The sequence below is a fragment of the Arachis duranensis genome, chromosome 3, assembly GCF_000817695.3.
Source record: "Arachis duranensis cultivar V14167 chromosome 3, aradu.V14167.gnm2.J7QH, whole genome shotgun sequence".
In the NCBI taxonomy this organism is placed as follows: domain Eukaryota; kingdom Viridiplantae; phylum Streptophyta; class Magnoliopsida; order Fabales; family Fabaceae; genus Arachis; species Arachis duranensis.
In genome coordinates, this window is record NC_029774.3 from 21,328,503 (window position 1) to 21,352,696 (window position 24,194).

The window sequence follows — 24,194 nt, forward strand, 5'->3', positions numbered from 1 at the left end:
TCCTTTTATTTATTTTTCCAATTTAATTTATGAACTTTTCCATGTTAGATTTGAATATTCTATTTAATATAATTTGAGGTATTTTCAGATCTATGATTTGTTTCTTTTATTTATGATATAAATAATTTAGATTTTTCCCTTTTGGCTTTGGTTGATTAATTGGTAACTCTTGAGTTGTCAAACTCATTGTTGACTGAAAATTGGGATTCTTCAAGAATCAATTCGAGTTCCAATAACTCTAGCCTTTCCCAAGGAAAGTCTAGGACCTGAGGAATCAAAATCAATTCATCCACTTGACTTACCTTCATAGTTAGAAGTTGACTTAGTGGGAGAAAAATCCAATTCTCATCACAATTGATAAGGATAACTAAGATAGGAATTTCAGTTCTCATACCTTGCCAAGAGCTTTATTAGCTATTATTTTGACGACTTGTTATTTTACATTACTTGTTCAACCCTTTTGAAAACCCCAAAATATACCTTTGCATAACCAATAATAAGAACACCTCCTTGCAATTCCTTGAGAAGACGACCCGAGGTTTAAATACTTCGGTTATCAATTTTAAGGGGTTTATTACTTGTGACAACCAAAACGTTTGTAAGAAAGGACTTTTGTTGGTTTAGAAGCTATACTTGCAACGTAAATTTATTCTGAATTCTAGACCATGCAAAAGTTCTCTCTTCAAAATGGTGCCGTTGCCGGGAAATTGCAAACGTGTGCCTTATTATTGGTTATTGTAAATATTTTTCAAAAAAAATTTCAGATTTTTATTTTAAAATTTTATCTTATCTTATCTTATTTTTCAAAATTCAAATTTTTTCAAAAAAAAATCATATCTTTTTCAAAAAAATCATATCTTTTTCAAAATCTTATCTTATCCTTTTTCAAAAAATCATATCTTTTTCAAAATCTTATCTTATCTTTTTCAAATTCTTATCTTATTTTTTTAAAAAATTATATCTTTTTACAAATATTTTCTTTTTCATTAATTTTTATTTTTATTTTCTCTCACTACTATGAACTCTCACCCCTTTGGCTATGAGTCTGGTTATAATTATGTTGCAGGAAGAGGAGATTATAATGACAAGATGCACCATGGTTGGAACAATCAAAGATGGGAGGAGCCACAAGGATTTGATCAACCCTCATGGCAATAACCACCTCCAATGGACTATCAACAACCATTCTGTGATGCATATCAAGGCAATGGCTATGGTGAGCACTCTTTTGATTATCAACAACCACCACCATATGCCTATGAATCCCTTCCTCAACAGGATTTTGGACCACCATACTCACAAGCCCCTTTCCGCCATTCACCTCCATATGACCCTAACCCATATCCACCATACCAACCACCCTATGAACCATATGAACCATATATAGAACCACCCCAATTCCTCCCCAATTACTCCCAAGAACCACCACTGCCAATTTTTGGATCGACCCAAGAATCACAGGCTCGTCTCAAGGAATCAGTAGATCAATTTCATGCAACCCTTCATCAACTGGAGCAAGCAATAAATCAATTACCTTCCAGACGTTTGGACACTCAAGAAATCCCCATGGCTTCATGTGGAGAATCTAATGAAGAACGTAGCATGAAGGAGATACTAGAAACTCCAGTGGACAGTAGGGATCATGACTTTGTACTGGAACAAGTGGAGGAAGCCAGAATTATTGAAGAAGAAGAAGTAGTCGAAGACTTAGGAGATGCTGAGTATCCATTGGAAAGTCCATTCATAGAACCCCCTTCTAAGGAGTTTGAATTTGATGTTGAGGAGGGTGTACAACCTCCAAATCATATCATGGTTGAAGACTTTGAAGGGGACAATCAAGAGATGTATTCAATCATTGATGAATTCTTATCTAAATTTGAATCCTCTCCCATTGGACTTGACATGGAGATTAAAGAAGAAGAGGCACAACCTCCCATGCCCTTGGTGAGCAATGAAGAAGAGATTGAATTGGAAGAAAGCTACCAAGAGGAAGAGGTTGATATTGAAGAAGCTTGCAAAGAGGTGGTAGTTGTCAAAGAAGAACACAAATGAGTGGAGCTTGCAAGTTCATTAGAAACCCCTCCCTCTAAGTTGCCATCATCCTTCACAACATTCAAGTGGGTAAAATTCATATCCCTTAGCTTTCTAATTCCACTTGAATATGGGCTACTGAAGACGGATGGTCAACTTAGAGCTCTTTGTGGCATTAAGAGTAAGAGAAAGATAGTCAGTGGTAAGAATTGTCAAGTAAGGTTCAACATGGTTGTGTGCTCAAAGTTTAAATGTAAAGGTTGGTGTAGCGCTCAGTTGAATGGGTCTATAAAGTTATTTGGCAGCTCCCCTGAGGATTCTAGGAAGTTATTTGACAGCTCCCCTGAGGATTCAGATTGCTTGCCACCCGGATGGAGTCATCAGGATCCACTTGAAGACGGGTGCACAAGCAAAGTTTGGGATCCCGAAGGATATTGGACGTACAAACATTGGTGGGGATTCCTGGATCAGTACAAGCATAAGCCACCATAACAGGAAGCTTATCAAATGTCCAACTTAAGGACATTAACTAAAAGTGCTAGGTGGGAGACAACTCACCATGGTATGATCGTTCCTTTTTCAGTTTAAATTTTAGTCTATTTTTGAGTTTTAATTGAACTTGGAATTTTGCATAACATTCATTGCATTCTGCATACTGCATAAAAAAAATTCGCACGCGGCGCGTCCGCGTCATAGGTGCGTTGGGAAGAAAACAAAATTGAACAGAGAGTCACGCGAAAGCGCGGCTGGAGGCGTGCCTTTGGCACAAATTAATCCACGTGACCGCGTCGATGATGCGTCTGCGTCAAGTGGGCAAAATGCCTCCCACGCGTCCGCGTCACCCACGCGAACGCGTGCCCTGTAAATCGACGTATAAGGGTGTATGGCCGAAAGTTGAGCTGGAATTGGGCTGGACTCGTGCTAGTAGCACAAGCCCTACCACGCGAACGCGTGCCCCACGCATCCGTGCCGTTTTCAAATTTAGGCCATCCACGCGATCGCGTCAATCCCGCGATCGCGTCACCCAAAGATTTGGCAATATGAATTTCAAACAGAGAGTTGCGCGACCGTGAGGCTGCATTCGCGCTGAAGGCATGTATCACTTCACACGAACGCGTGACCCACGCATTCGCGTCACTTCATCGAAGCACTATCCACGCGACCGCGTGCCCAACGCGTTCGCGTCGCCTGCGCCGCACAGCTTATCCAAATAAGCCAAATATCTTATCTTTTCTTCCCCAAATCCTAATTCTTCTTTCCCATCTTATTTTTTTCTTCCTCTTTTCTTACTTTCTCTTTCTTTTTCATTGGTGTTAAAATTCTCTTTTTCAACTATTGCATCTTTTCTTGAATTATTCTGGTACTTCATGACTTGTTTTATTCTAATTGGGTATTATTATTCATAAATCAATGCTAATTTTTATAATATTGATATTCCTTTTGCATTGATATGCACTTACACTTTCTTGCATTACCCACACTCTCTTCCCCATTGTTGCAACTTTTGCACTATTGATATGCATTTGCTTCCACTATCTTCTCACTTGCATGTTGTAGCTACCATGTACTTGAGACCTTTATTATTTGGCATTAACACCCATATTTTCTTTATGTTCTTATCTTTATTTCTGGGTTACTTTCCTTCTTTTTCTCTTCTTTCAGGATGGCCACCGAGGAAGGAAAAGGGGAAACGTCTATATGGGGAGACAAACAAGTCCATCCGCACAATCTTTAGAGAAAAAGCATCAGTTGGAGCCACCCGTCCACTTGCACATCTTTGCATGCACCGAGGACAGTGCAACCTTTAAGTGTGGGGAGATCGATACCGACTTCCGCGGGTTAGTTATTTTCTGACTCAACACCAATGTTTAAACTTCTCTGTAGTTAGTTCTTGCATTTTCATGTTTGATTGCATTATAGTTAGATTTTGTGCATATTTTACCACCACTTGGTTGAAGTAATAAATTTCTTTTCAAGACTTTATTTTATAATATTTCACTAATTTAAATTAAAATTAAAATTTTCTATGTGTTAAATTTGTTTGAAGTTGTATTTGGAACATAGTTTTTGAGCCAAAGAACACACAACCTGTGAGATTTGAGCTTATTTACATGGTTACATTATTTAACCATAAATTTTTATTCTTGTGTGTTTTCTTCTCTATGATTGCAATCGTTGCTTTGTTCCATTCTATATGTCCATTATTTAGTGTATGTACATGCTTGTATATGATTGAGGCCATATTTGATTATTAACTCACTTATCCCAAATAAAGCCTACCCTTTTATGTCACCCTTGTTAGCCACCTTGAGCTTTTTACTCCCCTCTTGTTTTATAACCACATTACTAGCCTTAAGCAGAAAAACAAAATAAAAATCCCAAGTTGAATTCTTGGTTAGCTTAAGATAGATATTGTGTATAATTTAAGTGTGGAGAATTTTATGGGAGCATGAGATGATAGAAAAAAGTAGAGAATTGAATTGAATAAGTTATTTGAAAATTTGGGAAGCATGCTCATGTGAAATCAAAATAATTAAATTACCATGTGCATTGATAAGAAAATAAAAAAATGAAAATAAAAATAAAAAATAATTTTTTTTAAGTAATTAAATAAGGGGATACAAAAAAAATATATTACCCCAAATGCAAAATAAAAAGAATCAATGCACATGTGACAAAACTCAAAAACAAGTTTGATACATGAGCGTGTAATACAAAAGTGGGAAAAATTTGGGTAGCTAGGTAAAGCATTTTAAATTATATAAAGTGTGTATGTTAGGTGAGATTTTAGACTAATCAAGGATTCACTTTGTTAGCTCACTTAGCCTTATACATATATCCTCACCTTTACCTTAGCCCCATTACAACCTTGAAAAGACCTCATGATATTTGCATTGGTACATTAAATATTTGTTGATTGGTTAGATGAAGAACAAAGTTTAGAAAGCATGACTAGAGAAGAATAGAGTGATTACCCTATACACTAGAGAGACTAGAGTGAGACATACACTACCAGTGAGGGTTCAATGTTTGATTCTATGTTCCCTGTTTTCGTGAGCTATCTTCTTACAAGTTTACTTGTTTTCACTGTATGATTTGAATTAGTAGAATTTGATTCATATTTGTCTTAGAGAACTTATTTACTTTTAACCAAGTAGGTAGAAACATTTTGCATGTAGTTGCATTCATGGGCTGGTGCCGTGCTAGAAGCACAAGCCCTACCACGCGAACGCGTGCCCCATGCGTTCGCGTCGTTTTTCAAAATAGGCCATCCACGTGATCGCGTCACTCACGCGACAGCATCCCCCTAAAATTTGGCAATATGAGTTTCAAACGAGAGTTGCGCGACCGCAAGGCTGCCCTCACGCCACAAGCACAAGCTATCTCACGTGTCCCGCGACAATTGACGGTTCATCTTTGATAAACCACTATTTTATGGTTTATCTTGTGCTCAATTGAGTAGTTTTTATCAACTCTTTACCCACTTATTCATATGATTTGCATGTTTTACATTTTTCTTCCTGATTCTGTGCTATGATTGAAAACATGCTTCTTTGGCTTTTATTTTCTTTTATTTAATCCTCTCTTATTACCATTAGATGCCTTGATATGTGTGTTAAGTGATTTCAGGAATTACAGGGCAGGAATGACTTAGAGGATGGAAACGAAGCATGCAAAAGTGGAAGGAATACAAGAAGTTGAAGGAACTGAAAAGCTGTCAGCCTGACCCTCTCGCACTAAAACGATCATAACTTGAGCTACAGAGGTCCAAATGATACGGTTCTACTTGCGTTGGAAAGCTAACGTCTGGGGATTCGATTTGATATATAATTCGCTATAGTGGTCGTACAGTTAGGTGACGCGAACGCGTGCTCCACGCGGACGCATCGTATCTGCGAAAATCAGCATGGCAGAATTCGTTTCCAGCGAATCCTAGGCTATTTCCGGCCCAGTTTCAAGCCCAGAAAACACAGATTAAAGGCTGCAAAGTGGAGGAATGAAGGGAATACTTTAGATCAGACTCATATTTCACTTTTCATAATTTAGATGTAGTTTTAGAGAGAGAGAGAGGCTCTCTCCTCTCTCTCTCTTAGGATTTAGGATTAGAATTCCTCTTAAAGGATTTAGGATTTATTATTATTTCAATTTACAATTTCTTCTGAGTTCCAGGTTCAATGTTCCTTTTATTTATTTTTCCAATTTAATTTATGAACTTTTTCATGTTAGATTTGAATATTCTATTTAATATAATTTGAGGTATTTTCAGATCTATGATTTGTTTCTTTTATTTATGATATAAATAATTTAGATTTTTTCCTTTTGGCTTTGGTTGATTAATTGGTAACTCTTGAGTTGTCAAACTCATTGTTGACTGAAAATTGGGATTCTTCAAGAATCAATTCGAGTTCCAATAACTCTAGCCTTTCCCAAGGAAAGACTAGGACCTGAGGAATCAAAATCAATTCATCCACTTGACTTACCTTCATAGTTAGAGGTTGACTTAGTGGGAGAAAAATCCAATTCTCATCACAATTGATAAGGATAACTAGGATAGGAATTTTAGTTCTCATACCTTGCCAAGAGCTTTATTAGCTATTATTTTGACGACTTGTTATTTTACATTACTTGTTCAACCCTTTTGAAAACCCCAAAATATACCTTTGCATAACCAATAATAAAAACACCTCCCTGCAATTTCTTGAGAAGACGACCCGAGGTTTAAATACTTTGGTTATCAATTTTAAGGGGTTTGTTACTTGTGACAACCAAAACGTTTGTAAGAAAGGACTTTTGTTGGTTTAGAAGCTATACTTGCAACGGGAATTTTTTCTGAATTCTAGACCATGCAAAAGTTCTCTCTTCAGGTGGCCGGACAAATGGATATCGAGGAACTCCGTGAAGCTGAAAAGGCAGAAAGAAGGCAACCCAGAAGGGAGGAAAGCCGAACAATAAGGTCGGCTGACAACAAAGACTCCAGGAAACCATTTAAGCTCACCCCAAAGTTCGACAATTACACCAGGTTCAACACAAAGAGGGAGAAAATAATTAAAGAAATACTCAATGCAAAAATAATAAAACCTCCGGCAAGAGCAGGAAACTATCAAGACCAACGATTCGTCGACAGAAGTAAACACTGTGCTTTCCATTAGAAGTACGGACATACAACCGACGAGTGCGTCATAGCTAAAGATCTGCTAGAAAGATTAGCTCGGCAAGGCCTTATGGACATCGAAGGAAGAAAACATAAAGAAAACAGCTGAGACCGAGAAGAACGCCAACAGACCTCAGGAGGCAAGGAGGACAATAAATGGTCAAACAATACACCACCAAAAGGCATTATAAATTGCATTTCCGGAGGGTTTGCCAGCGGAGGTGCAACAACCTCGGCAAGAAAAAGAAGCTACCGCGCAATGTTGGCAATCGAAGGAACAACGCCACAAAACAAAGACAAGTCCGACCTTCAAATCACCTTCAGCCAGATAGACATATGCTCCACAGCACCAAACCTAGACGACCCAATGGTAATCTCTATCCAAACAGGCGAGCTATTGGTAAGAAAAGTCCTTTTGGACCCAGGTAGCAGTGCAGATGTACTTTTTCTATTCCACTTTTCTAAAATTGAAATTATCTGAAAAACTTATACAACCCTCATCCGGAGAACTAGTAGGTTTCTCTGGAGAAAGGGTCCCCATCAAGGGATATATATGGCTAAAGACGATGATAGGAGAAGACTCATTATCAAAAACTATTGATTTATAATACCTGATAGTTGATTGCCCCAATCCTTATAATATTATTCTCGGAAGACCTGCTCTGAACATGTTCAGGGCAGTAGTGTCCACCTTTCATCTATGTGTTAAATTTCAAGCACGGGACGGAAGGATAGCAATGCTCCACTTGGATCACCAACAATCTCGGCAGTGCTACAATGCAAGCCAAAAGAAGTTGGAGACAAAAGAAAAGCATCAGCAAGAAGTCAAAGTGATCCTCAGTTAAAATGATGTCCTAACCCTGGCCGAGCTTGATCCCCGAGTGGACACTGAAGAAAGACCTCAACCAATGGATGAACTTCAGAAAGTTCCATTGATTGCCAAGCCAGAACAAGTAACATACATCGGTCAAGCTTTACAGGGACAAGAAAGGTCAGACCTCATCAAGGTGTTACAAGCCAACGCTAATTTCTTTGCCTGGACTCCAGCGGACATGCCAGGTATAAACCAGACATAATTTGCCATAAGCTCGTCACTGACAGAACAATCTGACCTATAGCTCAAAAGAAAAGAAACCTCGGAGTAGAAAAATTAAAGGCAGCCTTAGAAGAGACCGAAAAACTCCTTAAAGCTAACTTCATCAAAAAAATTTGATTCACCACATGGCTATCAAAATAAGGCATGCCCTAAAGATGCTTATCGCTTACCATGCATTGATAAGCTTGTAGACAATGCATCAGGTTTCAAAAGTTTAAGCTTCATGGATGCATACTCTGGCTACAACCAGATCCTCATGCATCCGGAAGACCAAAGCAAGATAGCATTTATAACTGAACATGGAAATTTTTGTTATAGAGTAATGCCATTTTGCCTAAAGAATGCAGGTGCAACCTACCAACGACTGATGGACAAAGTATTCCGTTATCAAATAGGTCGAAACATGGAAATCTATGTGAATGATATGGTCGCCAAGACCACTCAAGAGAGGTCACACTGTGACGACGTCAAGGAGATATTCGGTCAGATTCGAGCATACAACATGAGACTCAACCCGGAGAAATGTGCCTTCGGAGTACAAGGAGGCAAATTCCTCGGATTTATGCTAACCTCACGAGGGATTGAAGCAAACCCTGAAAAATGTGAGGCAATACTTAATATGGCAAGCCCTAAAACGATGAAAGAGGTACAATAACTGGCGGGAAGGGTAGCTGCACTATCTCAGTTCTTGCCAGCAGTATCAAGCCGATCATATCTTTTCTTCCAAACGATATCAAAGAATAAGAAATTCCAATGGACTGAAGAATGCGAGAAAGCGTTTGCCGAGCTCAAAACCATTCTGTCATCACCACCAGTACTGCAAAAGCCAGAGATCGGTAAACCTTTGTTCTTGTACCTATCCATTTCTAATTATTCTATAAGCTCGGCTCTTGTCATTGAAACAGGTAAAACACAACACCCAGTATACTTCGTTAGTAGAGTCATGCAACCAGCGGAACAAAGGTATCCGAAGATTGAACAGCTGGCTTTAGCGCTAGTAATAGCAGCAAGAAGACTCAGGCAATACTTCCAAAGCCACACGATAATAGTAAGAACAAATCAACCATTAAGACAGATACTGACAAAACCAGAGCTCACCGGACGTCTGATCAAGTGGTCTATCGAGCTCTCGGAATTCGATATCCAGTTTCAACCAAGGTCGGCCTTGAAGGCACAGATCCTCGCAGACTTCGTTTCAGAACTGACCCCTGACGAGCAAAACAAATCATGGGAGTTGCATGTTGACGGGGCATCAAGATGAGGAGGGAGCGGAGCTGGGATAATTCTGAAAGAAGGAGACAAAGTGATAACCGAACAATCCCTTCAGTTCAACTTCCCAGCAAGCAAGAATCAGGCTGAATATGAGGCCCTTATAGCAGAACTCAAACTCGCCCTGGACCTCCAAGTACAAAGCTTAACAGCACATTGTTATAGCCTCTTAGTCGTTCAACAAATCCGAGAAGAATTTCAGGTAAAAGATCCCTTGCTAGAGCGATATTGGCTCATAGCAAAGGATCTTATTTCAAAGTTCAATTCATTCATCATATTGCACGTACATAGAGAAAAGAACGTTAGGGCTGACATATTATCCAAACTCGCCGCCACTAGGGCGGACACACAAACATCGACATTATCACAACTCACACTTAACAAACCCATCATTGAATTATTATCTATAACAAGCATTAACAACCTCCGCGACTGGAGAACACCTTTCCTTGAATATATCAATGCATGCATCATACCCAGAGACGAACTCAACCCACAACACTTCAGACGAAAAGCAAGTCTTTACACAAACATAGCAGGAGAACTATACAGGCGCGGTTTCTCACAACCATTGCTAAAATGCCTAAGCAAGGATGAAGCAAAAGAAGTGATGGACGAAGTCCATGAGGGCGTATGTGGGAATCACATCCGGGGACGAGCTCTCGCTGCAAAGATCGTCCGAACAGGATATTACTGGCCGACTATGAAAAGAGATTGCATTACAAAAGTCAACACATGTGATAAATGTCAAAAGCACGCAACCATCTCCACAAAGCCTGCCGAAATATTACACAGCATGGAGGTAAGCTGGCCTTTCCGCAGGTGGGGGCTCGATATTCTCGGCCCATTTCCAATAGCACTAGGTCAGGTAAAATTTCTTTTAGTATCAGTAGACTATTTCTCAAAATGGATAGAAGCACAGCCATTAGCAAGAATAACAGCCGAAAAGGTACGATCTTTCATATGGAAAAAAATCATATGCCGATTTGGAATATCAAGAGAAATAATATTAGACAATGGTAGACAATTTACAAATAATAAGCTCGGATCATTTCTAAAAAACTTTAATTTTCAACATCATTTTAGCTCAGTCGAACATCCACAGACCAATAGGCAAGTCGAAGCTGCTAACCGAGTTATATTGTAGGCAATAAAGAAAAAGCTCAATAATACAAAGGGAGAATGGGCGGAACTAATTCTAGAAATATTATGGAGCTACAACACAATAGTACAAACAACCACGGGCAAAACACCCTTCAAACTCGTCTACGGGTCAGAAGCACTAATCCCTGTGGAGATCAGAGTTCCCACACTGAGAACCGAGCTATACAACGACCAACAAAATGTGAACGCAAGAAATGCCGAGCTTGATCTGACCGAGGAAGATAGGGAAGTTGCGGCCATCAAACAAAGAGCTAAAAAATAACTGGTTGAAAGAAAACACAACGAATGAGTGGTACCGAGGTCTTTTACGGAAGGAGACCTAGTACTCCGACGAACAGATGAAGTCAGGCGACCTCTTTCGCATGGAAAGCTCGCCGCAAATTGGGAAGAACCATTCCGAGTAGTTAAAGTGACCGGAATGGGGGCTTATCAACTTCAAACACTCCAAGGCAATCCAATACCAGGAAATTGGATCATTTCTTCTTTAAAGATGTATACATCTTAACTTGTACAATTAGCGAATGAAGGCACTCTTTTTTCCCCTTAGAGCTTTTTTCCCAAGAAGAGGGTTTTGCCTAAGGTGGGTTTTAACGAGGCCGGGTGCATAGTAGACCAAATCTCAATGTCAATATTCAAATTTATAATCAATCATTTTTAGTCTCATGCAATTTTTCAAATAAACAAAACACGAAAGCTACATCTCCTACTTAGTCACAAATGCAAATTTCCAAAAGCAAACAATATTAACATAAACATCCAACCGACCATGCAATGGTCGGCACCATCCAACAAGTTCAAAACCAAACCAGCCAAGTCCAACAACTACAAGTATCTAAACACAAGTTTCAAAACAAATCACAAAAGAGACAAACATCAAATTAAAACTAAGAGGGAGGGGCATTCTCACCATGCTCCTCTACAGTCCCATCTACAACTAGTTTCCCGTCAACCACTATCTTCATCATGTCAAGCCGATCACTATCAAACTCCGGATCCAGCACAGCAATTTGGCTCACAGCATGTTCAAAGCCATAGGAGAACATCTCCATCCTGTTTTCCTCCAATTCATGGACTCGGGACGTGAGCTGACCTTTAGCAACATCATTTTCCTTCACCTCGGCCTGAAGCAGCTGAATCTGATCCCTCAAGCGGACCACCTCCTCCTCGGACTCCTTTGCCCTAGCAACAGCACTAACAGCAACATCCTCTTTCTCTTTTGTTGATTTCTCCAATTCAGCAATTCTCACTTTATACGACTTCTCCAAATCAGCAATTTTGTCCACCACCTCCTGCTGCTCAGCACCAATGAGCTCGGTGGTACGGCCAACACACATCAGGCGAGAAGCAACAACCTACAAAACTTTCACAAAATAAGAACGAGACTACGAAGGGAGAATAAAAGGACCCTAAACAAAAATAAAACAACCTGAACAAATTTGCCAAGCGCCTCCATACCAATCTGGCGGGTCATAAGCATGTCACCAGGATACTGAGATGCCCTGTCAGAAAGCTCGGTAAAGTTAAATTGCTCGCTCCAAAGGAATGAGAACCAGATCCGGCAATAAAGCCATGAGGTTTTTTCTGCTGATCAAAAGCAAGCTCGCTACCACCACCAACCTCCTGGCCACCTTCTGAAATGACCTCCAAAGACGTGTCATCCCTCTTTCTCTTGAACGAAGACGCCGGACGAGCAACAGAAGAGAAAGCTTGTTCACCACCATCCTTTCGACCACCTGAACCGCCAACAACTTTCTCTTTCTTCTTGTTCAAGAAGGACTGCAACTTAGAAGGATCTAGGAGAGGAACTCGACCACCTACAAGAAGTCACCAATATTAGAAAATACGACAACATCAACAAATCCAATAACAAACAAAAAACAAATACCTATATAAGCTTTCAAGCCCTCACTATCACCAGAATCGTACAAAGATAGAAGTTCAGGGATAGACAGACATTCTCCGGCAGCGAAACTCTCAACCAAAAAATCTAAAAACGAATCTTCTTCCTCACTCCGCTCTGAAGCCTCAAGAATCTGGCAAGACTCAGAACACCAGTAAAAGGGAAACCTTTCAATAAGCTCGTTATCCAAATAAAACGGGTACTCAGTCTCAGCTGACCTAACTTTAACAAAAAGGGATTTAAAATTTTTGAAAGAAGATTTGTAGAGGAGAAATAAGGAACGACCCAGAAAGCTACTAAGACAGACCCACAAACCCTTTCGAATCCCTTTGGCCTGAAACAAAGAGAAAAACAGAGGTAAGAAACAAGGAAAAGAAAGGAAATCCATCAAACACTCAAAGGCGCAAAGAAAAGCCCAGGAATTTGGATGAAGCTGTGAGGGTGCACAATTATGCTGAGTAAGAATGTCACACTCGAAAGAAGAAAAGGGAAATCTCACGCCAAACTCGATTATACAAGGGGTATACATGTAGAAATAACCCCAATCACCCCTCCTCTCACAAACCTTATCAGTATCAGAACAGGGAAGGAGTTCAACAACAGCAACAGAACCATGTCTAACAACGCCCAGACCTCCCAACACAGACATGGACTCGGCACTGACAAACGAAGAGGAACGAGTCCTTACGTCGTCATGAACCCAGTGGTACGGATCGTCCTCCTTATCCTCAACCCCTTCAATTTTTCTTTCTCTCTCGCCATGCATAAACAACAGCAGTAACAGTGAAAAGCAACGATGAGTACTAACCTTTCGAAGACATGAGGTAAGTTAAATCGTAAGAAAATGAAGCAGCAAAATGTTAAGTCCCGAAGCAAGAGATAGCTATTATTGCAAGCCCACTAAATTAGTGGGTACCTTAATCAATGAACCACTATAGACATGAAAAATCCAAGAGGTGCATTAAAAGAGGCACGCCCCGCGAGAATAGCTAACAAGTCCCCTCAATTTCATTTCAAAATTTTTCAACGAGCGAATAGAGCCCAACAACAAAAAAATACCTATACAAAAAATAAAACACACACACAAAGGAAATCAACGACCAATTCACTAAAGTTCGCCTGCCATTATTCATACAACACGAGACGAACTTGGGGGCTATGACGTGTACCCCATCTTAAGCTCATAACTAAATTCCGATCTTAAAGCACAGAGAAAACCAAAACAAAAACAGAAACCTCCAACCCGGTCATTGACAGGTCAGCATTATCTCCCAACCGTCACCCACAACAACGGAACCCACTACACCAAACTCATTCACGACTCTGCATAAGTCAAAGATACGGGCAACGGCGCTCACCAAGCATCTCGGATCACACAAAATGACATCCTACTCGCCTATAAAACTAAACCACATGATCTATGAAGCGGCAGGTCACAGAACTCATTCTCACTTATTATTCTTTATTCCTTTATAACTCACATACTTGAGCGTCGGAGTGCTTTGTACAGGTGCTCCTCCGCCGTGTTTCAGAAGGCCGAGGTTAATCCGCAACGCTACTCCTGGACGACGTATATCTCGACCAAGGATCCAAGCGCCCACTCGAAAGCTATATACCTCGGTGTACTCAGGACGGAACAATTATCATGCTTTATATGATTTCTTTAGGTTGTATTATTATAAAAAAGAAATTGAGAAAAACAAAACACACTTAATAATTGGACGGCGACTAGAGAGTCACAACTCACAAGGTGGCTTTTAATATTTTTTTTTCTTTTCTGAAAAAAAAAAAGATCTTATGGTATCTTATCTCTGCTATTTGTAATTTGTCTTGTTTTAGGGAAGAGACATGGCTCTGATGTACAAGGGGAGCGCCTTATGGGCAAGTGCACTTCATTCTTAGTTGTCATCTCTTAGACATGTTTATACTCACTTATTTTAATTTTACCGCTATAAATTAAATTACCAACAAAATAATCACATTGATAACAATCACCACGATTTTTTTTTTTGCCAATCATACTCAATTAATTAAGGGTCGTTTCTAAAACACCTTTTAATTTTTGAATTTTCAATACTTGCTAATATATTTTTGTCAAATTATCACTTTAAAAGTAAACGAGTAAATAATCAAAATTATTTCTAAAAAATCACTTGTTTTTCAAATTGAATCTCAAAAATTTTTTTTAATCAAATTCATCTTTCAAATATTTTAAGTTAGTCATTTTAGTCTTTTTGTCACTTCTCCAATCTTAATTAGCTGTTAATATGAAACTCAACCCACACCTTACTTGACCTGTACTCAAACCTGCTCCGAACTCAACCCTATCTGCAGCAGCCACCCCTAGTTTTTTCATATGCCAACTCAAGGAAAGAACTGTTGTGATCTAAGCAATGACCATGGCTGAATATTGATATTACATGCTGGTTATAAATTGTTGCAGCGGTTGGAGTTTCATTTAAAAAAGAAAAAAAATAAAAAAATAAATCTTATGAGCTTACAACGATTCATGAATTAATGCAAAATTAAGGCTTTTCACAAAACTTCTGTTCTGTGCTTCCAAGCAACAAAATAAACCACTCTCATTCCATATAAACATCTTTCTAACAGTAAATGATTTTATTATTCTTCATGTAGCAGCAACATAATAGCAGAAACAGCGTGAGGCAAACACGAGTATATTATATTTATATATGAATAAAATTGTCACCAAACTGCAAGGAAATTCATGTATACAAGAAACTGGGGAAATTATAGTATACAGAAACCTATAGTACAATGCAGTCATTGCTACAACAGAATAATAAGACACACTTCAGATTGAAAAGGAAACCAATTGAATTCTAACCCCAAAACAATTGAATCAAGTACCTATACCAATATATTCTTTAATATTCCTTCTATGTAAAGATTAAATAATTAGTGGGATGATATGAAATAAATGCTTTGATTGAAGTTTGTTGGGGGAAGTTACCGTGTGACTTCTCAAAACTATTCAAAATCTAGCACAGCCTTTGCTGGGGCTTTTGTTTTCAAGATCATCTCTTTGTATTCGTCTTCGGGGTTCGACAAAGAAACAATGGCACCTCCAGCTCCTATTGAAGCTTCACCATCATGTATAATCACCGTTCTTATGACAATATTAAGATCAAATGTCTCGTTGTACGAAAAAAATCCGATACAACCGGAGTATATACCTCGAGAACAACTTTCAATGGAATCAAGAAGTTCCATCGATCTCAACTTTGGAGCACCGGTCATCGAACCACCTGGGAATGCAGCTTTTACGCAATCTACTGCACTGGCGTCAGACCTCTTCTTCCCACGAATTGTGCTCACCATTGTGTGAACAGTTGCATATGACTCCACATCCATGAGACGTGGCACATGTACAGATCCTGGATCACAGACCCGACCGAGATCATTCCTTAGAAGGTCTACAATCATCAGATTTTCAGCTTGATCCTTTTCACTGAAAGAGCAAGCCAGTTAGTTCATAACATATTCACCCATCTTCATCTTAAACTACCAGCATGTTAAAATTTCGGATTCTGTTAATTTAAACAGCACAAGTCTATAGATAAAGTATTCTGAACTACATACACAACTTCATTTGCAACCAAGTATAGGTCATCACACATTTCAAAGAGTCTTGATAGTTTTTCAAATCACAGAAGCATCAGATAAACTCCGAGAATCAATATATCACATGACAAAACAACTTTCGAGAAAGAGAGTAACCAAAGTTTAAACTGCAGTAGCAATATTTCAGGATATGATGATGAAAAGACCTATATAGTACCCAGAGAAAAGTGGATCACCTGAGTTGCAATTTCAATTTGAGTCGCTCATCTTCCTCAGCGGTAGCACCACGAGCTATTGTACCCTTAATGGGCTTAGCTTCTAGTATATCATTTCTATCCAACTGCAAGAACCTTTCAGGGGAAGAGCAGCAAATACACAAGTCTTCCTTCGGAAAATTAAGCCATGCAGCATAAGGTGCTGGATTCCTTTCTCTCAAATGAAGATAAAGTCCAAGAGAGTCTAAATTCTCGATCGGTTTCCTCATCTGATTTGTGAGGCACAACTCATAGCTTTCTCCATCTTTAATGTATTCCAGGCACCTCTTTACATCCTTAATGTACTGCTCTCTAGATTTGTCAGCTGCAAAACCGACCTTTTGTGAGGAACAAGTTAGAGGATGTGGATACTGCTTTTCTGACCCCATTATCTCAGAACCATATAAGTTCAGAAGCTTCTCCTCAGCATCATCCAACCATTGTGTCATGCTTGAGCTTTCTTCATGTATAGCCAATATATAAACATTGTCATTTTTGTGGTCAATAGCTATAAGGTTATCGGCAAAGAAAAAACAAGCGTCTGGAGTTTTGGACTTGTTACGGTTAGATGTGACACAACATTCACTTTTGAGGTTGTACCTGCAACAGAGGATATTAACAGGTGAGAAAGAAAAGGTGATCGCGTGCAGAAAATAAAGAGATCACAACTAGAAAGGCACAACTGGAAGGAAAAAAAAATGTAATTGCTTGAACTAAGCATTCAGGTTACTCAGTGTAGACATACAATAGCTTTGAGTTTACCACCTACCCGATGTAACCAACATATCCACCATGAAAGTCAAATGGCAGACCTTCGTAATCTTTTTCATCATAGTGATATGATTGAAGCTCCTGCCAAATGAAGAAGGCAATTTATTTACATACGAAGAAAAAGAACATATTGGATATTTCGTTACGATAATTAGATAAATGAATATAGACCTGTTAATATTCAGAAGATACAAGTTTGTACAAAGAAAAATACAAAGTACACAAATGAAGGCTGTTTAAAGAAAATTTATACTTTTTTAATGTCTCTTCTCAGTTTACTTTATCCTGCATCCTAAATACCCCTTTTCTTCATTTCTAATCAGAAGAGCAAAATTCAAGGCCAAAAATGGCATTTTATTGGTCTAAATCACAATCATGCACATTAAGGATCTTTATTATATATGTCATATCTACATATTTCTTGTTTATTAATTAGGATATACACATTCTCTTGGGAAAAAGAAATTTCATTGGAGAAAAAGGGGACAACATAGCAAAGGAAAGGCAAAATATCCTCCAAAAACCAAACCATAGAAACTAAACATGACAAGTGTCAAGGACCAACTATCTTGAAATCTTAAGTTGTTAGGCAGGAGCCATTGAGCCAATAGTGATTTTATATCTCTACCCTCTAGCACTCTCCTTCTGGGTGGAATTTTCGGCATTGAAACATAGGTGTGTGGACCCATTTTTACCTTCTGCTTAAATTCGACTAATTATGGTAAATGGAGATGATAAGGATAGTATTCCTAATAAAGACACTGATCCCATGTCAAGAACCCATTTCCCAGCAACCTTAAGCAAATAGAAAAGGATTAGGCATAGCCCTATATCTCCAAGGTACAATAAAGAAGCTTATCGGTTCCAAGGTACAAGGTACAATTACAAACCTTGTTCAAAAAATCGAAAAAACCTTCTTCCAAAAATCTTGTTTCAGTGGAACCTTGACAATTTTCCATTGATAAGTAGCCACCACCTTTCAAACACCGATCACTGGAAAAATAATGGAATATACATTATTTATCTAAGAATATACCATAGACTCAAAGGTATGACCATTGTAATGGTAAATAGAAAGGTTTTTTCATGTCAATGCATCAATGCAGATAACTAGGACAATGCATGATGCATAAACTGAAACACAAGCACACTAGAACATTCACCGATGTTGAAAATAACATTTATATTAACGATGATGATGATAGAGAAAAATAATCTATAATATGGAAGAGAATAGATGAAAGGGGAAAAGATAATTACAAAGTAATTTCAACAGTAAATAGGATAAATTTCAAACCTTTGATCAGATAATCTGAAAGTCAAATGCTTCCAAAGTGATCCACCTTTTCCTCCCATGAATGAGAAGCGTGCTCTTCCCTATTAGGATGGCAAGAATAATGTTAAATATAGAACAGTTAAGTTGTGATGGAAGATGTAGCATATACATTAGCACAGATGATGAGATGCAAGTTGACAAAAATTACAGTTTGATGATCCAAGTGACAAAAGATATACCCTGTGGAAGATGATTAAAATAAGAGTTTTCTTTTGCTTATCCAAAAACACTAAAAAGAAAAGGAGGGGAAAGAAAAGCCATGAATTGATACAAAAAATACCTTCTCTGTGGAAGAACTATCCAACCAGAAAGTGTTTTCAGTTTCATGTCCGAACAACCCACAAAATATACCTTTCGCACCACCAACTTGACTAGCCAGGTGAGTGCATTTCCTCCATTTCAACTTCAAACATTTTCGATCAGTTCTTGCATGATGACCATTTGGAACGTTGCACTTTTCTAAATGAGTCTTCTCAGCATTATCATCTACCATATGTCGATGACCATTAACTACCTTATTTAGCTGATCAACTGTACTGGTCTCTGAACTAATACTTCTATGCAAATCTCCACAATGTCTACTAGCACTTGGAACCTGCATGTGTGCTAAAGAAAGTTTACTGCTCAAGTAAATTGCAAGGAACTCAATGGTAATTTGGATGTCTAAAAATAATAATAAAAACATGGAACATGTAAACAGTGTTAAAAAGATTTTAATCACTTTGGTACAACCGACATACTGTTTAATATTTATACCACACTGCGCAAGAAGGGTGACCATACAAAAATAATTTGATAAGCACACATGACAGAATGAATTTGCATTTACATACAAAAAAGTTCTTCATTTTACCATAAGAATGAGCACGCTTTTCTCTGCTTTGTGATGACTTGTATCTCAGCCAATACTCATTTGTAATATCTCTGAAATTCTTGAATATTTGACTTCCATGGCATGTTGCAACACTCTCTGGATGAAACTGAAGGTCAAAAGTGTTGAGTTGAACATAGTTCACAAAAAAGATCAAACCAATAAAAACAAAGAACGATTATAATTAAACAATGTCTGTACATAACACCTGCACACCATAGTGCGGTCTTGTACAATGCTTGATCCCCATAAGAACTCTTGAACTTCTTGGTGTTCCATTTCCTGCTTTAGGTGAACAAGAATCAACGAAGACATTTTGTTCTGTCTGTGTTCCAAGAGCATTGGAGATATTATGATCCTTGGCCCCAACAAATGGAAGTGTGTTCGAGGAAGACGTCCAAGCTATTGGAATGAGCACTTCAGGAAGTGATTCAGAATCTATAACCAATGAATGATATCGAACCACCTGAAATATAGGATAAACAATGATTACGACTGCTGATGGTAGATCAGATAGCTCTTGTTCAACTTTTCACAAGAATAAAACAAATTAACCATAAATTGCAAGGGACCAGTTTACATCCAATCCCCATCATGGTGCACCAGATGTAATATTCTGATGTTATCAACAATTTATATAATTGCACAGCCATTTTTTCACCCTGAAATCCAAATTATCATAATGATCTACAGCAAGTGACATTTAGTTTGTGAAATGTTCTAGAATTGCTGAATGCAACAATCTTTGGTTAATATTGAAGAACTTTTATGTCTCAATTAGGAATATGATAACTTCGGGATTGAATACTACGTGAATATTTGAATTCTTTAAAATGTTTGAGGATTCAAATTCATAATCTTTAGATTATAGTGGAAAACAAACCTTGAAACCTGAATTCCTGCCAGATGGTATGCCATGAAAAAGCTCGCAGCCGCTATGCTCAACTTCACTTCATGGTAGAAACAGAGAAAATACAAACAAAGAAGTAAGGAATAAATATGATACCTTTAAATGACATTTTAATTTAGGTGAAATCTTCTTCCTGATGATAATAAGTACATAATAATTACTGAAAAACCAGCATACAAGTTTCTAAATTTTTGGGTCATACCTCAAACGCCCATGGATTGGTTCAGGCGCATGGACAATGTGAGCTCCATGGACATATCCCAATGCCTACCAAATCATACATTAAGCAAATACATCACCAAAATAACATAACATGAGCTACAGTATCAAAAGGCAAAGGATGAAACCTGATATCATGAACCAAAAAGATGAGTAACAAAAGTATTAACTTTAAGATACTACAGCAGCAGGTAAGATGTGAAAACACACCAAGATTACAAGAGAAATTGGTGAATAACTTCATAGCCAATATCAATTATTTTTGGACAAGGATTCCTTTACCATATTATCATACAATAGACCATTATATGGGAAAAAAGGGCAAAAACAAAGCATAAATAAGGAGAAAATACCTGGTGTCCGAGGCAAACACCCAAAACAGGTATATCCCAGCATTTATGCAGTAGTTGAAGACAAATACCTGAAGCATACAAAATCATTTCCAAAAAGTATTAGAATAAAGAATCTCCACAGCCCATAACACAAAGATCAACACACATAGTACATTAAAATTATAAGATTACATTAAGAAAATGATATCAAACGGCATAGTTATACCGGCAATCCATTCTTTTGAGGATATTTCACTTATATGGTTAGAAAAAGGAGGAGGTGAATCTGCAAGGTGGGACTTTGGAGGGAGGGGAAGAGAAAGAAGGGATTGTAGCATAAAAAATTCATAATATGACACCATAAATGTGCATAAAAATTCATAATTTGACACCACAAACCTTTTCTTTCCCTCCAAAACCCCAACTCACAAACAACCCCCTAAGAAATAAGAATCAAAAGTGTATCGGTGGGGAAAATTGAAGTAGCATCCAATGACAATATGACAAATACTCGTCTAAGATGCCAAAATCATGCCTGGAGACCATCAATCCACAAGTTTAGAAACTTATTTTTCTGTTGCATCTTTTAGAGCGGTAAATAAATGCATAATGAAAACTCCACAAAGGCATCCATGTTCTCACCTATATCTTGTGGGCATGCTGGAGAACCAGGTCCAGGTGATATTACAATGTTATCAAATGCATTTTCTTCATACAAGTAATGGCTAAGTTCTTCCCATGTCCAATCATCATTTTGGATCACCACAGGAGGGACTGGCAAAATGAAAAAACAAAACCAACTGTTTAGGGAATTCAACTCCTTGCATAAACTTTTTAAACCTTTCAAGTACAAAGTATTATGCATGGTATTTTAAAATGTTCAGAACAGATTTTTAATATCTTTGGAATATAGTGTCATTTTGATTCTTCATTACAAGATAATTAATTTCCAAACAAGTGGGAAGCTAATTATTCACTGCAGATATATATTTGAATCTATATAAAACAGCAATTCTAAGGAGAGAATCTAATGATTGACCATTACAGCACTACTATTCTGCAGGTCTTCAACTTTAAATCACATTCACCTTCAAATGAGAAGATAAAAATGACATACCTCCATTAACAACAGATAACTCCTGATATATATTGTATGTGTAACTGTCATAGTTGTCAATCAACAATGTTCTCACAAAATCCAGCTTCTGTAAAGGCAAAGGCACTTGTAGCCTTTTCTTTCTTTTAGATGACTCTTCTAAGTGACTATGCATCAACTGGCAAGATATAGTCACATTCTTTCTATCACAATTCAATGGCTGCACATCATCTTTCTTAATGAAACAAGCGACCCTCACTGATGGTTTGGACAAAAGAAAGTTCACATTTGCATATTGAATGTCTTCACTTGTTGGACAAGTGAGCTCTGAAGGCAGCAACCGCAGAGCAAGGTTCATTTCTCGTAGAGAAATTGTCCAAACTCTGAAGAACTAAATTGGATTCGAGCAAGAAGCTGCAGCCTCCACACCACTGCCAACACCACCTTCTGCAGATGAAATATGCATGCAAAATTCTCAGTCTATGATCTAAGCTGTGCTCTATTTTTTATGCCTTCTAAACTCAGAAAATGTCATAATTAAGTGCTAAGCTCATGTCACCGTACACCAATCAGTTTACCAAGAAATTATATGCAAAAACCAGCTTTTATTACATCATATCAACTAATAGAACACGTGAGCATGTAAACAAAGTGAACATAAGCAGAAACAAATTCATGTTTGAATGGGGTTAAAAAGGTGATTTCGGAAACAGCCCAGAATGCATCTCAACATGAAAAATGAAGAACAATGAAACAGAGACACATATGTAGATGTTGATAAATGATAACTAACACATACACATCTTTTTTCCGCTGCTTTTTTGGATTGTATGGAATAGAAGTTGCAGATTCAAGAGATCACAAAAGGATGCAAATATCAATAACCCAGATCACGTAGGAGAAAAAAGATGAAAAGAAACAGAACAAGAAGAAGCTGAAAGTAACAAATTGGAATTAGAAACAATAAGCATACAGAGAGATGAAAGAAGGGAAAGCGTGGGTGCCAACAAACAAAAAAGAAGGAGGAGAAGGAGATAAATACCGAAGTTTATGGAAGAAGCATGGCTGAAAGAGATGGTGGCGAATGGTGAGGAATTCGGAGCGGGTGGTGCAGATAGATGCCGAACAATAAATCAGCTCACTTTATTTAGTTTATTACTTTATATATATTGCGACAATGCACTCAAAAAAAAAATATTTTTTTTTTCACCATAGCATTCTTAGTTTCTTACATGGAAAAACAACCATTTTCACGCAAGAATTTTGCGCCGACAAAAGTATCAATAAAAAAGAAAATTGATGTTATCCCTATTTTTGTATGACAAAAAATTTAAATTTTAAAATTTTATTAATTTTTTAAAAAAAATTTAAATTACTGCAAATCTTTTTTTTTAATCTCAATTCTACCATTATTTTTATTTTCAAATTTTAAATTTTTATATTTTTCCATTACCATCACATTTTAATAGAATATAAACCATAGAGACATTACAAAATTATAATAAAATGTTGAACAGATAAAAAAACTCTATACAAAATTCATATAAATTCCAAAAAAAAAATTAATAAAAAATATTAAAAATATAATTATTTATGTTTTTTTTTATTAGTTTAAGTTTTTGAGATAAATAATTTTATGACATAATTAAACCTATTAAAATTTGGCCAATACTTAACCAACAAAAGAAAAATGAATAATTTTTTACTATTAGATAAAATTTTATACCATTAAAAATAGAGCAATGCTAGGGAACCAAAAGGGTATTAGCAAAAAATCAGCCAAATACCTTTGGGTCAATTTAAAATCTCTACGAGTTAATATATATGGATGTTTCTTTTACTAAGTATCAGAATGTTTCTTTTTCATACTAAATGGATATTTTTTTATATATTTTTCAAATTTTTTTGTATTGCAAACGTGAATGTTTCTATTTCTTTAAGAATTTCATTTTTTTTAATTTTATAGATATTTAATTATTTTTATTAAAATATAATTAGATGTTTCTTTTATTAAGTATTAGGATGCTTTTTTTTTCATATTAAATGAATGTTTTTTTATAATTCTGTAATTATATAGTTTACAGTCTCTTTAATCATCAAAATGGCACCTAATATCCTAAAACACAGAAAGCAAAGTTCTGCTAAAACCAAAATTCAAATCAAATCTCTCAGCCAACTAAATTCCGTTCACCGTTTCCACCAACCTCT

General features: G+C 37.3%; 1 protein-coding gene across 1 annotated transcript; it reads right to left on the reverse strand.

Moving 5' to 3' along the window:
* Nucleotides 1–15,327: 15,327 nt before the first annotated feature.
* Nucleotides 15,328–23,114, reverse strand: LOC107477869 (aminodeoxychorismate synthase, chloroplastic). The gene is made up of 14 exons (XM_016097946.3): nt 23,029–23,114; nt 22,008–22,433; nt 21,533–21,664; nt 20,912–20,979; nt 20,542–20,606; nt 20,313–20,379; nt 19,638–19,895; nt 19,412–19,538; nt 18,839–19,164; nt 18,520–18,599; nt 18,113–18,215; nt 17,221–17,303; nt 16,434–17,051; nt 15,328–16,084 (listed from the first exon to the last, which is right to left on the reverse strand). Exons 2-14 carry the CDS (start codon nt 22,342–22,344, stop codon nt 15,604–15,606), a joined length of 2,745 nt encoding a protein of 914 aa, XP_015953432.1. The 5' UTR covers nt 22,345–22,433; nt 23,029–23,114; the 3' UTR covers nt 15,328–15,603.
* Nucleotides 23,115–24,194: the final 1,080 nt, after the last annotated feature.

Excerpts from the sequence above, each read along its gene's own strand:
- LOC107477869 (XM_016097946.3), bottom strand. The coding sequence starts at position 22,344 with ATGAACCTTGCTCTGCGGTTGCTGCCTTCAGAGCTCACTTGTCCAACA. Across the intron at positions 18,600-18,838 it reads ATAGTTCTTCCACAGAGAAG|GGAAGAGCACGCTTCTCATT; the intron begins GTATTTTTTGTA and ends CCATCCTAATAG. Across the intron at positions 17,052-17,220 it reads GGATATGTTGGTTACATCGG|GTACAACCTCAAAAGTGAAT; the intron begins GTAGGTGGTAAA and ends CCTCTGTTGCAG.